Raw genomic sequence first — 16,981 nt, forward strand, 5'->3', positions numbered from 1 at the left:
AGGTAAAAGTTTAAATTAAAAAAAAAAAAAATGCTGGTTAATTTTGTTGTGTTGACACGTGAGATAGAGGGTGCAGAAATCACATGTGACCATCTTTTTTATTTTCTTTTCTTATTTCTTATGTTTATTTTTATTTTTTTTTCACATGAAAGAGAGGAACGCATATCCCTTTTCTTTTCTTTTTATTTTTTATTTTGAAATATCCCTATTATTTTCTTTTCCTATTTCTTATGTTTATCTTTTTTTAGGAATTTTTGTTATATTTATTTCTATATTTTTTTTTGAGATATATTTTTTTTTACAATCTTGAGATATATTTTTTAATAGATTTATTATACTGACTAATTTTTTTATCATGATATTGATGCAAAATTTTCACCGCCGATTAACAATTATTAATCTTCGTCGAAGAAACCGTGGAGTACACTAACAGGATTCTCATCTCTTATTCAATTTTTTTTATATATACATAAGATAAAAATTAAACTCCTAACCACGTATTTAAGGGGTTCAAGTTATTTACCACATGAGCTAATCTGTTGTTGGTTATTTACTAAATTATTAATGGAATTAAATTAATAGTAAACATATCTCCATAAACTTAAGTCAATTGGTAGAAATATTATAATATGGAGAGTGGTTTGATCATCTTAAAAGATAAAATTTTGTCCACTAGACCAACAAAAACAAAATAGTAAATGGTTAACTATATGAATTGAACTTAGTCAACTGTTAAAATATAAATTTTAAATACTTTTTTTGAAATATTCATATTGTGATAAACTAATTTTATGATTTATTTTTAGAAAAAAGAAAATCAATTAAAATCCAAGAAAACCACATGGAACATTGGAGGACATTGCATAAACTCCGGACACACGAGAAACATGAACAAGAAAAGTTATTTATGAGTTTTTTTTTACATGTCTGGAAGTAGGATTTATCATTGTTCTGTGCAAAGTCATACTCATAGTTGATTGACTACGACACTAATAGTAATTTATTTTCTTTTGTGTGATATGTAGGTAAAAATTATTGAAATATAATGACCAGTAGATATAAAATTATAGTTCCCGTGACTGTACTTGATTGATAAAGATATTATATAGTATATGCAGAGGTCGTGGTTCGAACCCCAAACACCTTATTTATTCATCTTATAAAGTTGAACTTCTAACACTAGACTATATGAAAAAAAATAAATATAAAATCATAAGGACATATATGTTTTTTTTTTTAGGGGAATGATTAGTTAATAATCGAGTGTTGGATTTTTTTATTAAATAAAAAGCTATTTAATTTTTGACAGAAAAAGTTATTTAATTTAACTTTTTTTATTCTTTTATAAATTATGTGTCATAACTCAATCATGATTCAATATGAACTAAGTTTATGATCAGGTTTGATTGGTTCTGATTGAAATAATAAATTGAGTATTTTAATATAGGCAAATTAATAAAGTTTGATTGAATTAGGTATCGAGTCAAAACATACCCAACTAAGTACTAAAATTAGTTTGAAATCCAAGAAACAATTATATCCTTAATATTAAACCGACCTTATAATATCTCTTTTATATACCAAACTAAATTTTTTATATAACAACTAAAATTTGTGATGACGTGCTGAAATCCTTAATATTAAACCGACCTTACAGATTATTGTTTAAGGAGTAGCCAATATCAAGTGTCATTTTTGGAAGTGATTGGACGAAGTTTTATTGTGAGATTGACTTTCAAGCTCCTCATCACAAATGTTCATTTGTTCTGTACATTGGCATTGTTATCGTCACCAACCATTAATAAAATAGTAATGGAAAATAACCGTAGGTATGTATGGAGTTGCTAAATTTATTTTCGTGCTTCAGATGATTTAAAAGCCCGGGACATTATTTGTTTTAAATTCACAATAAAAGATCCTCATTTGAGATGTAATGTTTTTAAAATTTATCGATTGCTTTCATTTTCACATTCAATGGTGTAATGTGTATGTAAGTTTAGTCGTACCTAAATTTCTTCTTTTGCTTTTTTCGGTATGAAATTTCTATTCCTATTTCAGACTTCATCGATTGTATTTTTAATTTTAAGTGTATGTGATGTTGATTTCAGGTGAACTGTACAAGTTGTTGTTATTATTATTTTTTAGACATATTTCAATGTAGTCTCATTTAATTATGAGTCACACGTTGGGTATAAGTCGTCTGACTTATACCAGATATGAACCGTTAAATTCAATAGATCATGCGGTTTAAAATATTAAACCGAATAATTAAAAGTAATTGTGACATGAGAAATTTTCCGTGACTTGCTTTCTTCCCTTGACATCCCTTTTCCATCAAGTAAACCCATAGTGTGTCATCAAGGAAGACAAAATCAAATATATTTGAACAATAGTCAAGACATTAAGTTCCACTAATCAATCACAAACTAATTGTCATCCAAACGTTGTTTGATTTGTGGAACCTGGATTACGAATGAGGCACTCAAGTTTTTTATTCTTCACAAAAAAAATCAGTTTTTGAATAATAGTTTGATCAATACGTCAAGAGAGAACAACACTGTAATTAAATTTCATCTTGAATCCTATGTTGGGATTTTTCACTGTCCAAAACGAATGGGCAAAAAAGGGGACTAATTGGTCACATTATGGGTTATCATAAATCAAAGAATCCATAAGAATTAAACAATTGAACTGAAATTTAGAATTGATTTTAGTCAAGTAGGTTATTGCGTTTTATATTTTCATCAACATCATGTTTTTTTTTGCCAAATTGATTTTAGTCCCTGCACAACTTGTGTTCCATTTCCTTGAACTTTTTATAGACATGATGATCATTTTGCTCTCTATGAAAAATAAGAAACACAAAAAGAAATAGAAACATGACTCACATGCCTTTCTTATGGAAAATTTATGAACCGTTGAATCAATTTGATTTAATGGTTGAGCTTTAGTATAAGTCTTTTTCCTTACACCTTATATGGATCCTGACTCTTTAATTATAGATATTTGTATTATTGTATTTTTATTATGCTCTAATAGGCCAAAAGTTATGTTGAATTGAGATGTGGCTTGATTCTTAACCTCCCAACTATTATTTGACATGACCTTTTATTGTGTGTTAACCATATGGTTTTTAGGAGAATGGATCCCGGTAATTAGGCATGGTACCAAAACCCATACCCTGTGGGTACCCACCTAAACACACCCCGATTGGTTGGGTTTTTTCGTTTTGATTGAGTTTGGATATGGTTTGGTTTTTTCTCGATTTCAAAACATAGGTACGAGACATGTTACAAGGATATATATACCCACTCGGAACCCATACCCAAACTCGTCCTTCGGATGTTAAAAATTAGTATATTACTCTTTTTTATATAAATAAAAATTCAAATCTTAAATCATTTCACTCAATCAGTAAGAATGTCAGTGTATTTGGACTCACTCGAGTTCTCTTTCTTCTTTTTCCACATCTCACACCCTCGGTCTCTATTTTCTACAATACAACATTATCATAGGGGCTGGAGAAAACTTCTTTTTGTATTAAAATAAATTATTAGCTTTGGGTACGGGGATGTGATACTCGAACCCGTCAGAGACGGGGATAAGATTCAATTTCTCATCCCTGTTGGGTATAGGTAGGGTAATAGGTAAATATAAGTAAATTAGGGACGGGGAAGGTAAAATTTGTCTCCACCTCGCCTCATTGCCATGCATACTGGTAATTTGGAGTTCGATCGTGAGGTAAGTATAGTCTGGTCAAAAATTGTTTCATCCAAGAATCAAACTGAACCCCGAACAATTTATTACTTTGTCGAACTCATTAATCACTTGAACCCAATTAATTTAGTAGTGGTAGCTCATCTTTGAACCTAAATGAAATTATTTTTTACACAAAAAATATGATTTTTTATTTTGTTTTTAGTTGTGTTAAAGCATGTGAAGTTTTTAGTTGAACGTGGGGGTTTTGACGTCATTTTTTTTGGGTATAATGTTTGTAATTTGTATTTCTATTCCAAAATTTCCGTTATTTCATTTGTTTTTTGTTTTTGTGTCTAACATACACCCTCTAGTCACAAATATAAGAAAAAATATATGTTTTAGATTCATTCATTAAATGATGCATGTAGCCTTTATTGTAGACAATATACATCATTTATTGAATGAATCTAAAATATGGATTTTTGCTTATATTTGTGACAGGAGGGTGTATAATTTATCTTTCGTTTTATATATGAACTATTTTCTCTTTTTACATTTGTTTGTGCGAGTCAATATTATATTTTTACATTTGTTTGTGTACATCAATATTTATCACGGTATGCAGATGAACCGTTGAAGGAAACCAAACGAGATCCGGTTCAAGACAAATGAACAAAAAAAAAATTAACCGTGCGACGCACGGGTTAGATCGCTAGTTTTCCACAAAACCTTCACATTCCATAATAACCACGTTTCTCTGGTTCTTTCATTCATCACCATCAATCTTCCAAAACCACCACCTCTATCTCAATCTTCTTTCTGTTCCTGTTCGAGTTCGAGTTCCAACTTTGTCAATACTCAATTCTTCATTCCAGGTATCATCTTCATTCTTCCTTTGTCAATTTCACTCAATTACTCTTCAATTTTTCATATTTTTGTTTTAGGGTTCACACAGCTTTATTCAGCTTTGTAGTTTTAATCTGAAAAGGGGTTCTCATTTGCTTACAATCACAGGTTTGAATCACGATATTACCTCTCAAAAACAACAACAAGCTATTTCCTCTCCGTTCAGTAGAATCGTCCCTACCAAGTGTTTGTGAAAATGCGAGACAGAAACCCCACCGTCGTGTACCCACCTGGCACCCCGCGAAGATCACCGAGACTCGTGCTCCTCCATGAAAACAACAACCCCACAATCCCAAAACCCAAATCCACTAACAAATCTTCAACCCGGTCAAGATCCAAAACCGTTAGGGTAAGAAAATCACCCAATTTGAGCGATGAACAAGTTCCCTCACATAGACGATCTCCTAGATTCTCCAAGAAAAATGATGTTAAAGTGAGTGAATTTGGTTCCTGTGATGAGGGAGTTGTGATTGAAGGTGGTAGAAAAAGGAGAAGAAAGCGCGGTGGTGGCGATGGAATTGAGGAAGGGGGGAAGAAGGAAGAGATTGAAGGTGGAGAAGAAGGGAAAAGGAAGCACGATGGTTGTGAAATAGTGGAAGAGTTGAGGAAGGAAGAAGTTGAATGTGGTGTGAAAAGGAAGAGAAAGCGCGGTGGTGGTGAAGTTGCACAAGGGTGGACTAAGGAACAAGAATTGGCTCTGCGAACGGCTTATTTTACTGCAAAGCCTAGTCCACATTTCTGGAACAACGTTTCGAAACTGGTATGCTATCTCTCTCTGTGTAAGATTTTTGCAATTTTAGAAGAATTGATTTTAAGCGAAAACAAAGTTAATTGTTCATGTATGAATATTTGATCGAATTATGTTTCTAACGAGGAAGAACTAGAAAAATTATGAGAATTGTTAAGTTATATGAGAAACTATTAAGATTAATGGGTTGGATAGAGATGTGATATGTGACATCATATTATGGCTTCATTTGATCCATGTACTCGACCATATTTAGTGTGATAAGGTTTGGTTGTTGTTGTTGATGTGTTCAATGACTTCAGTAAGCTAAATTTGTTCGGTATACTATGAAATTCGTCAAGTATCAACAAGGTTCAACACTATTAGTAAATAACTAGATAACGTGTCCTAGGTTTAAACTAGTTAGTAGTGTGTTTGTATAGAAAGGTCTTCTCAGGAGAGTCAAAACACAGGTGATGCCTTAATCTCATAGCGGATTAGTCTGCAATTGTGAGATTTGAAATTTCTGGGTGATTAACCATTTGCTCAAAAATAATCGCTCAAAGATGACGATATTGGTTTATCACGGACTTATCTTATGCCATTGTTTTATAGTTGTTTTTCAATGTTAGGAAACAAATACTTTTGTTTGAAATGTCATGTGAAAACAGTGCCGCCACTGCGATGCTGCACACAATGATAAGGAAGGAATTGCAGCAGGGCTTACAGCGGTAGAGTCGCACATAGTGTGGTGGTCGCTGTAGAACTATCAAATCTAATTATAGTGTTTAATCCAATGGTTTTATAGAAGGCATTGCATCAGGGTTTACAGCGGTAGAGTCGCACAATGTAGTCGCTGTAGAACTGTTGAATCTATGAAAAATATCTGTAGTTGGAGAAGAATCTTAAGTAAAAACGAAGTTAATTATTCATGTATGACTATTTTATAGAATTATGTGTCCAAATGAGGAAGACCTAGAAATACTATATGAGAAATTATTAAGAAAAACCTATTGATTAGTGAGTTTGATAGAGATTTAATATATAACATATTGTTTATGGCTTTGTTTAATTCACGTAGTTGACCCTACTTAGTGGGATAAGACTTGGTTGTTGCTGCTGATGTGTCTAAATGACTTCAGTAAGCTAAACTTTTTTTGGCATACTATGGAACCCGTCAAGGATCAGCAAAGTTCAACACAATTGGTAAATAGCTGGATCATGTGTCCTAGGTTGTTTATAGAAAGGCCGTGTCCGGAGAGTCAGAGCGGATTAGTCTCCAATTGTGAGATTTGAAACTTCTGAGTGATTCACCATTTGCCCTAAAGATTCACTCAAAGACGATGACTTTGGTTTATCACTACCTTATCTTATGCCTTTGTTTTGTTGTTCTTTTGAATGTTAAAAAACAAATACATTGCTTGAAATGTCACTTGAAAACAGTCCAGCCGCTGCGATGTGGCACACAATGATAAAGATGGCATTGCAGCAAGGGCTTACAGTGGTAGAGCTGCACAGAGTGCGGTTGCCGGTTGCTGTAGAACTGTTGGATCTAATTATAGTGTTTGATCCAATGATTTTATAGAGGCTGCACAATGTCCAGTATGATGTTTGGGATGTAAACCGTTTCTAATATGCTGTTGTTATAGAAAAGCTATCTTTGTGTTTATTTCCTAAAGGTAACTGTTAAATATAAAATATGAAACCTTGAAAAAAATAAAAAAAATAATATGAAATCTTTCATGTCTATCGAATATCGTTTTTGGAATAGTTTATTTATGATATGATATTAGAGTTTCCATGACCAAGTGATCTATCTAGGCGAGCATTTGCATTATTCAGAGGTCAAGCTTTCAATTGCATGGGGGGATATGTTAGATATAAAACCATTCATACATCTTTATGAAATGACAGAATCACTTTTACTTTTCGGATTACTGGTTAATGATTGTTATTTGTAACCATCACAAAGAAAATTGTAATTAAATTATAATTTGTTGATGGTTAATTGATTGCCAGATAAATGCATATGTGCTAATTTGCTCTGGTCATTGAAATTGCTGTACAAAATCTGTTGCAGGTACCTGGGAAGTCTAAACAAGATTGCTTCGATAGAGTTCACCACGACTTCCACACACCACCTCAATGTCAGCCTCGATCAAGGGCAAAGGCAATTAACTCATCACCCCTTCATCAATTCTCAATATCTGCAAGTAAACTGCTCATACCTACTGGAAAGAAGGCCGGCAAATCAAATATTCTCAAACCAAAGAGCATCGTTACTCAGAAGTCTATTGAGAATCTGTTACAGCGCCATCTTAAAGTTGATCAAAATCATAAAGGGGACATATTTTCTGTTCTTGAACCCAACATTGATTTTTCTACTAATGCTATTCTGCCTAGTGAAGAACTTTGTACTCCCAAGCAACAAAAGGAAAATCAAGGGTTCCTACAAATTTGCAATGAGAGATCGTCATCATCTTCAATTCATAAGAAGTCTCTTTCTAGATTTAGTGGCTCATCAGGTGTTAAAGATCTTGCTAGTCCACCTGTGCTAAAGCAAGTAAAGAACAAGGTGCAGCATGAGAAATATGTCAATCAATTAAGATTTAGGGACCTTAGGAGAAGAGCAGCTTCTACACGGGCAAACAAATCTGTAGCTGGAGAAGGAAAAGGCATTCGGAAAACTGATGTTGTTAAAGCTGCAAAAGTTGCATTGGTTTCTGAAGCTAGAGATGCTATCAATAAATTTCAGCAATCCCAAATCAATTTCATGGGTGACAGTTGTAGTTCTGACGAGGACAATGACGATGACATTGGAGTTGAAGGTGAAAGTCCATAGGCTCTTCTCGAGCTAATTGACTGAAACTTGTTGAAGAATTGCATGTACAGTTACTTTTGAAGTTTTAGACATTGTAGCTTAGTCAAAATCTAGTTTTCGGAAATCCCAAGTTTTGTAGATGTAGCATTACTTGTAGTAGTTAATAAAAAAAGCAATCCGCTTTTTTGTTGTTCCAAACTTCCATTGTAATACGGCAATGAGAATTTTTTAGATGTAATGCATTTAGATTAGATTAGGCTATAGAGCAATGATAATTGTCTTGTATCCGTCTAGGTACTTTACTTGAAATATAGATCGCGATGGTATTTTCCAAGATGAGGGTGTCATGCTCCTTCATGATTAGGAACTTTCATATGTTGATGGCCAAGACATTTAGTATCAAGTTCCTTGTTGAAAATGCATTGTTATATGTCTGAAAACAGACAGTCTCAACTCCCTCATTGATTTAAAAGTTAATCAAAATGTTCATTACTTTCAAACTATATATATTTTATTTGGCAATTGGCCTAGTGACCACACATTGAAATTAATATACATACTGGGAGGGGAAAATGTTGTGACTTAGATTCAAACCTGTAATTCAACTTAAAATATGATCATAGCTTAACCATTTGGCCGTAACGTCGAGGATAATTTTTCTATTTTCTAATAAGAGGGCATAATATTACTTTCATCAAATAACTTCGATATTTATAACAAATTAATAAATGAAATAACTCTATTGAGACTTACTCTGAATATAGATCAGGTCAATAATTCAATTTATAGTAAGGGTACATTATAGTTGGATTAATGGCTCTCAATTTTCCCAAATCTAGAGGTTAGTCCGGTTGGGTTCCGACAACCATGATACATGGCATGGGTGTTGGGTAACCAATGACATAAGAACGTGATTGGCTGAATGAATATAACAAAGCATACGTATTCCCCTTTTTTTACCATACATCATGATAATTGTTCTTTAGGCTAAGTGTTGCTCTGAAACCCCTCATTTTCATTTCTACTGGAAACTAGTTTATATAATGTATTTTCACTTTCATTTTTAAGATGCCTACAAGAAGTTAATTTTCGATAAATTATTTTCTCACTTCGAGTTTAAAGAACAACCATCATACATCATCACTATGGTTGTTCAATAGACACCTCAATTTTGCTTCCGATCGGGTCATAACTTCGGATCGTTTTTCACTTCCAACAAATGAACAATTTTGAGGTGTCTATTGAACCACCATCTGTCGTCGCCCATTATTTCAAGAACCGGCCCACAAGCTTGACTGACCCCAGCTTCTAGCCCGTTTCATAATGGTAAGTCATTTTTGGCTACTGTTGCCTGCATGATTCCCTGTCTGCTTGTCCTTTGTTATCAAGTATCAATCCCCCACATGATAAATAATACTCTGATTTGCTTCAAGGGTTAATTTTTATAGAATCCCCCACATATGATAATAATACTCTGGCAGCGTCTAAAATTTTCTTAGCCCCAGCACCACCTTCTTCTGCTGGTTGAAAAACAAGAACAACAGTTCCCCTATACAAAATAAGGAATGATATATGGATCCATAAAAGATTGAAACACAGTAGAACAAGATAACTCGGATTGAAAGAAAGAAAGAAAAATATGATATGCATGAGTCACTTTTTTTTCGGTTTTTCTTTTCCAATTCTTCTTGATTGTGTTTGTTACGATTACAATAATAATTGATGCAATAAGTTATGTTTCAAAGGCTTAAGTGGTATGCCATATGATAGAATAACTGTAACATACAAAATTGGCATAATGAGCACTCAAAATTTGGCATCAGTTTGCCAATATGCAGATTTTAAAACAAAATTCATGTTTGAAATTGGCATGATTGAATTAAAAACAGATATATCTTAAACAGTAAATGTGCATAACAGCCAGAGAGGAGTGTTGTGCTTTAAAGGATAAGATTCCCTAGAGTCGCGATACAATGTTAACACATTGTTGACTGTTGGATCGAGATCGGATTGTCCGAATTTCAAGCTCGGTAATTTGGATTAAAAACAAAAAGAACAAAATCCGCATATTTTGTGAACTATTTGATCTGAATCTAACGGTCACCAATGCACGCACTAACGCTCACCAATTCACTACGGCAACCCAAATTCACGTCAGCCTGAGACATTCAGAATTTTCTAGAACACAATTCACTTCACAAGGATCATAATGTTTGTAGTTTCTGCAATTTAATAATGCTTGGTTTGAATAAATAACACTACTTTTTTTTCAATTGAAAATAAAGTAATACAAAGTAGTAAAAAACAAGATAACAGTTTTGCATTGAAAATAAAAACTGAAAATGCATATAAAAACTTTTTTCTCAAACCGAAGAGGATATTGTAGTGACTTCATTGCATTTCAAATTTATTTCAAAAGCAGTACATTAAACAAAGCATAAAAAGAACAGCAGAGCATGAAGAAATCTCATATATTTGAAGAGAATGAACATAAAAAAAAAAAATTAATAAATAAATAAAAAGAAGTGAAAAACCATACCTGTAACTGTTTTTCATGCTGCATGTGCATCATGGGATGCATCTTCCACGTATTTTACTTTTATGCTCCCATTTCAACAATTCCTAATGTTAAATAAAATAAAATATAGATTAAATATTATTCTCGTAGAAATAGAAATACAACTCAAGACAAAAATTTGTAGACCTGTATGAGAAGAGCATCCATGTCAGCTCTGAGAGCAACAAAAATTTGTAGACCTGTATGACGAATAACTTGACGCATTTGAAAAAAGCCATGAATGAAAGTATTCAAAGTGTTGCATTTGATATCACATATATATAAAGGAGTATGTGTCGAACTCTTTTACTGTTGGGATCATATGGAATCGATGATTCATTTACAACAGTTTATAAATATCGTCTCTCCGTTTTTTCTTATATTATTTTCTTATATTAAAAAATTAAAAAAGTTAATTTTTTTGGTGGTGGCCGGGGTTTAAACCCCGGACCTTTGCATATTTTTATGCATTGTCCATACCAACTGAGCTATGTGTATGTATTTTTCTTAATTCAATGACATAAGCAACTATTTAATGTAATTTGATTAAATGCACAGATAAAAAAAAGTATAATAACAATGCATAAAAATTACTAATAAATTGAACATGTAATTAATAATATTTGCTCAGTCAAATATCATATGTCAGTCTTTATTTTATCTTATTTTGAAATAACTTGTGATTCTTTATGTTACTTGATTAAAACTTTTCAATATGTTGTTTACTCGTTTCGTTAAAAATTATGTTTTGCATCTTACAAATCGATCTTTTATTTATTTTTTTTTGTTACAAATTGGTCATGTTTAGAATAGTTACTTTTGTTATCATTTTTATAGCATCATTTGTTAATAAGTGCTAATGGACCATGTAACATTGAGATGGTAGGTTCAAAAGTGTTTATGACATTAAACACGTTAGAAAATTGCTTTTCTGACATACAAAAGTTCACAACGCGACAAGTAAATGACCAAATTACCCCCAGCGGTAGTTAACTGCCTCTGACATATCCGGCAGCTTAACTGCCTCTAGCTTTGCTGCTTTCTAGTGCAGTTCCAATTGTGATTTTATGCATTTCGGTCGAAAAATCAAAATAAATCGAAATTTATTCAGAATTTATGAAACTTTACAGACACCTCTATAAAAACACATATAGATGATGTGAAAAGTTTCGTAACATTCCAAATAAGTCTCGATTTTTTTTATTTTTTCGCAATTGAAAACAAAATTTGACACTTATTCAGAATGTTACGAAACTTTGCACATCATCTATATGTATTTTTATAGAGGTATCTATAAAGTTTTGTAGCATTTTGACTAAGTCTCGATTTATTTTGATTTTTCGACTGAACCATATGCAAAATCGCAATTTTTTCCAAGTGCGAGTCCGAAAAAGTGTCCCAGAGGTTGAAATTTTTCACGCTTTTTTGCACTCATGTTTAGAACAAAAAAATAAAATCTCCCACAAAAAATTTGAATTTTTTGACAAGGGACGGATTAAATATGAATTTCTAACGCGCCTAAAATTTAAGACACCAAGACATCAACCTAAAAATTGAATTTTAAGCTGTTTTTTTGCAGACACCTCTATAAAAATACATATAGAGGATCTGAAAATTTTCTTAGTATTTAGACTAATCCTCAATTTATTTTGAATTTTTTACTGAAACGCGTAAAATTGCAATATTTTTCCAACTGCGCGTCCGGAAAAGTTATATAGAGGTTGAATATTTTCATTATTTTTTGCACACATATTAAGAACATAAAAAAAACATTTCCCGCAAAAAATTAGAATTTTTCGACAACGGATGGATTAAATATGAATTTTTAATGCTCCAATAACTCAAGAAACCAAAACATCAAAACGACGACCTAGAAATTGAATTTTAAGCCGGTTTTTTGCAGATAGCTCTAAAAATATATATATAGAGAGGGTCTGTAAATTTTCGTAGAATTCTGAATAGGTTTCGATTTATTTTGATTTTTCGACCGAAACGCGTAAAATCACAATTGAAACTGCACTAAAAAGCAGCAAAGCCAACTGCCTCTGGAGCCAGCGGCAGTTAACTACCGCTGGGGGTAATTTAGTGATTTACTTGTGTCAATGTGAACTTTTGTACGTCTGAAAAGCAAATTTCAACACGTTACTTACTCACCTTTTCTTTTCTTGTTTTTGAATTCAAGCCTAATTTTGCAGATAAATATTTCGTTAGCAGTATTATAAATCAAGTAATTGATCAACTTTGTTTAAAATCAAAGACTGAAAAATAAACTTATGAACCTTAATTTTGAGAACGGTGAATCTGAACATATCAACTTAACATTAAATGTCTATATGAACATTTTTTATCAGAGTTTGATAAAAGAGATATTATTTGACATAAAGGATTAATTTGTAACAAAAAATAACTTAAAAAATTAACTTATTTTGAACATCTAACTTAAAGACTTGAGATGGTATTTGGTCTATTTGCTTCAAACATAATTGTCACAGTCAAATTTATTGTTTAATGCATATGGTGATGTATATTCAAATATACTATAAAGACACGATAAAATAAAAAGAGCAATTGGTGACATGATAGACAGGTGCACTTGAATAGGGCCGGCCCAAGGGAGCTTCCACCAAAGCAAGGGCTTTAGGCCCCCGAGTTTTTAGGCCCCATATTAGGCCTCATATTTTTGTCTTTGAAAATATTTTCTTACGTCAAATTTTGTAAACATATTCACTCGAAACTCAAGTGGTATGTAAACGAGGAATCATAGTTTATGTTGCAAGTTCGATTTCAATGCTAGTTATTTTATTGATTATTTGAACCTTAAATTATTTTTGCCTTCAGGCTTCTATCAATCTAATTTGATGTCGGTTGTTCTAAATATATTAGGACAAATAGTGTAGTCAAAGTAAATAATTAATTTATATTTGTACCATTTCAATATTATTTTGTTATTTTAAGATCTCTAACAATTGGTAAATAATGTCAATATTAAATAGTATTTTCAACACACATGCACGCACGCGCATGCGATATGTGTGTGTGCGCGTGCACGTGCGCGCATATATATATATATATATATATATATATATATATATATATATAGAGAGAGAGAGAGAGAGAGAGAGAGAGAGAGAGAGAGAGAGAGAGTTTAATTGTGGTGTGTCGACCGTCCAAAACTGTTTTGCACAAACAACCAATCAAAACATTCTAAATTGTCACGTCAATTAATGTTTTTTAATTAACGTGGGCCAAACATGGCAATTCAGGACCTTGAGTTTTTAGCGCAAAACTGCCCCAACTTGGTCTCTGTGAAAATTATGGAATGGGAACTCTTTGATTTGGCGAACTTCTTTCGATCTGCATCTTCTCTAGAAGAATTATGTGGAGGTAGTTAAAGAAAAAGATCTAGAGGATTATGTTACTGATATATCATTACCGCCAAACTTGAGGCGACTGGGTTTGGGATTTCTAGAAAAGAAGCAATTGGAGTTTATGTACTCTTATGCAAACCAACTTAAAGAGTTGGATCTTTGCTATGTAGGTCTGGATACGCAAGATCACTGTAAATTAATCAGAAAATGCCTAACTTGGAAATCATCGTGGTAAGATTCTACAACTCTATCAAGTTAAATTTGCTCCCCCTTCATATCTTTGCTATGATTCTTTAATTTAGTCTAGTTTGACCAGGAGTACATTTTAAATATTGACAATGAACCAATAATCTTTTGCTCGTGGACATGCAAAGTATGTAATTGGAGACAACAGATTAGCAGAACTTGCTCGCTGCTATAAGCAGCTGAGAAGGCTAAGAATTGAACTGGGTGGTGATGATGATGAAATAGAAGATGAATGCGTTGTTACCCAAGAAGGACTAATTTCCATATCACAGGGCTGTGCAAAACTCGAATACATATATGTTAGTGTTTACAACATCACAAATGCAGCGCTACGACAGATTTGTGCTAACTTGAGACACCTGTGTGATTTTCGCCTCCAGTTGCTACACTACAAACTAAATATCACTGATTTACCAATTGACGATGGGGTGGGAGCTTTATTGGAAGGTTGTAAAAAACCTTAGACGACTTGTACTATACGTCCGATCTGGAGGCTTGACCGATGCCGACTTTCGTTACATTGGACAACACAGTCCAAATGTGAGATGGCTACTTCTTGGAAACGTCGAAGTAACTGATGAAGGGCTCTTTCAATTATTCAATGGTTGTCCAACACAGTCCAAATTCTTTTTGTTTTCAAACTTCTATCAATCTAATTTGATGTCGGTTGTTCTAAATATATTAACACAAATAGTGTAATCAAAGTTTGTAAAAGTAAAAAAAAATTAATTTATATTTGTATCATTTCAATATTATTTTTTATATTTTAAGATCTCTAACAATTGGTAAATAATATCAATATTAAATAGTATTTTCAACATGCACGCACGCATGCGCTCGCGCGCGCACACACACTCACACACACACACACAATATATATATATATATATATATATATATATATATATATATATATATATATTCTTGTTACTCTCATTCATTTTGTATTTTATATTTTTTAACAATCTCAGCCGTTTCAATTTTATCTAATTTGGCATATAGTTAGTTATATCATATTTTCTTGTTACTCTCATTCATTTTGTATTTTATATATTTTTTTTTAAAATTTTTGTTGTAGGAAATAATCTTTATCTTCTAGTATTTCATTTTATATATTACCCCAATTTTCGGTTTTTAATAATCGATTTTGTATGAATTTTGCTTTTTAACCTTTGTTTGCTTAATTTATGTTTTTACTTTCACCTTTTATTAATAAAAAATTGATTTTTAGAAGGCTTTGGAGGGTTAAGTTTATATTTTAATATATATTTTATATTTTTGAAATATTTTAAGGAACAACATGATATTATATCCTTAAAAAAAAAACGTGATATTATATGCCCACAAAGGGATGGCAATTAGACCCAGGTCCGATGGGCACCCGCAAAAAAATACCCGCAATGGGTAGGGTAAAACCCCGCTTTTATGGGTATGGGCTTGGGTCCGGGTAATTACCCGCAAATTTAGATGGGTATGGGTGCGGGTAAGGGCACTATACTACCCAGCCCCGCAACCAGCATATACATATTTATATAATATAATAAATATTTTATTTATTTTTGGTGTACAATTATTTGATTTATTTAGCTATTTAAGGATAAACCTAAACCTAAAAACTAATACGTTAATCATTTCATCCTTACATTCATAAGCTTACGAGCTACAAATTTATGATTTAAATCAATTTGATGTTTATTTTAGCATGCACTTTTTTATATGTATTTTGAATGTTTTTATTTTAATTTTTGAGGTATATTTTGAATTTTTTTTATTTGGTTAAATACTACGATTTCTACTATTTTATGAGTTGCTTTAAAAAAATTGGTTCATAGTTTTATTTCAATTGTGATGTTTTTTATTATCTTTTTATAATTAAAGTGCGGGTAATGGGTACGGGTATGTGCACTTAGGTGCCCACAGTGTATGGGGAAAGACACTAAAGTTGTTACCCATGAGGGTACGGGTTTGGGCACGGGCATTTTTTTACAAACGCTGGTATGGGGAATGGTACTATAGTACCCTTCCCATTGGGTACCCATTGCCTTCCCTACACAATAGACTTAGTGTGGGTTTGATTTGGCGGCGACGAGAATTGATTTTGATATAATTGAGTTTGAAAGAATTGATTTTAGTTAAAAGTGAATTGGATGTGAATTGATTTATGTTTGGATACACTTTGAGTTGATGTTTTTTGGATAGTTTGAATCAAAATTGATTTTGAATGCAAAATTACCAAAATGGGTATTAATATCTAGGGTTAAATATGTTTTTGGTCCCTATAAATATGTCAACTTTTCGTTTTAGTCCCTCTAAAATTTTCCTTCAACTTTTAGTCCCTATAAAATTTTCAATCACTACTTTTGGTCCCTATTTTTAATTTAATTTTTGTATTTTTTAATGAAATTGTGCAGAAATGTGTAAAATATTCTTACAAAAATTCCTTAAAAAAATTAGAATTTTTTAACAAAACACAAATTAAATATGAATTTTTAACCGTAAAAAATATAAAAATTCTTATTAAATTCATGTTTTGTTAAAAAATTCTAAATTTTTTTGGGAGTGATTCTTATAATATTTTGAATTTTTCTGGAAAATTTTATTAAAAAATATGAATTCTACATATGAGTTTACTTTAAAAGAGGGACCAAAAATGAAGA

The 16,981-nt window shown here is 32.1% G+C and overlaps 1 protein-coding gene across 1 annotated transcript; it reads left to right on the forward strand.

Moving 5' to 3' along the window:
• The first annotated feature begins 4,415 nt into the window (after positions 1-4,415).
• Positions 4,416-8,571, forward strand: LOC146899715 (uncharacterized). The gene is made up of 3 exons (XM_085737954.1): positions 4,416-4,574; positions 4,714-5,365; positions 7,413-8,571. The coding sequence occupies exons 2-3, from the start codon at positions 4,802-4,804 to the stop codon at positions 8,172-8,174; spliced, it is 1,326 nt and encodes a 441-aa protein (XP_085594080.1). The 5' UTR covers positions 4,416-4,574; positions 4,714-4,801; the 3' UTR covers positions 8,175-8,571.
• The last annotated feature ends 8,410 nt before the right edge of the window (positions 8,572-16,981 follow it).

The sequence above is a fragment of the Medicago sativa genome, chromosome 8 (genome assembly GCF_051527215.1).
Source record: "Medicago sativa cultivar Bolivia chromosome 8, Bolivia_mono, whole genome shotgun sequence".
In the NCBI taxonomy this organism is placed as follows: Eukaryota; Viridiplantae; Streptophyta; class Magnoliopsida; order Fabales; family Fabaceae; genus Medicago; species Medicago sativa.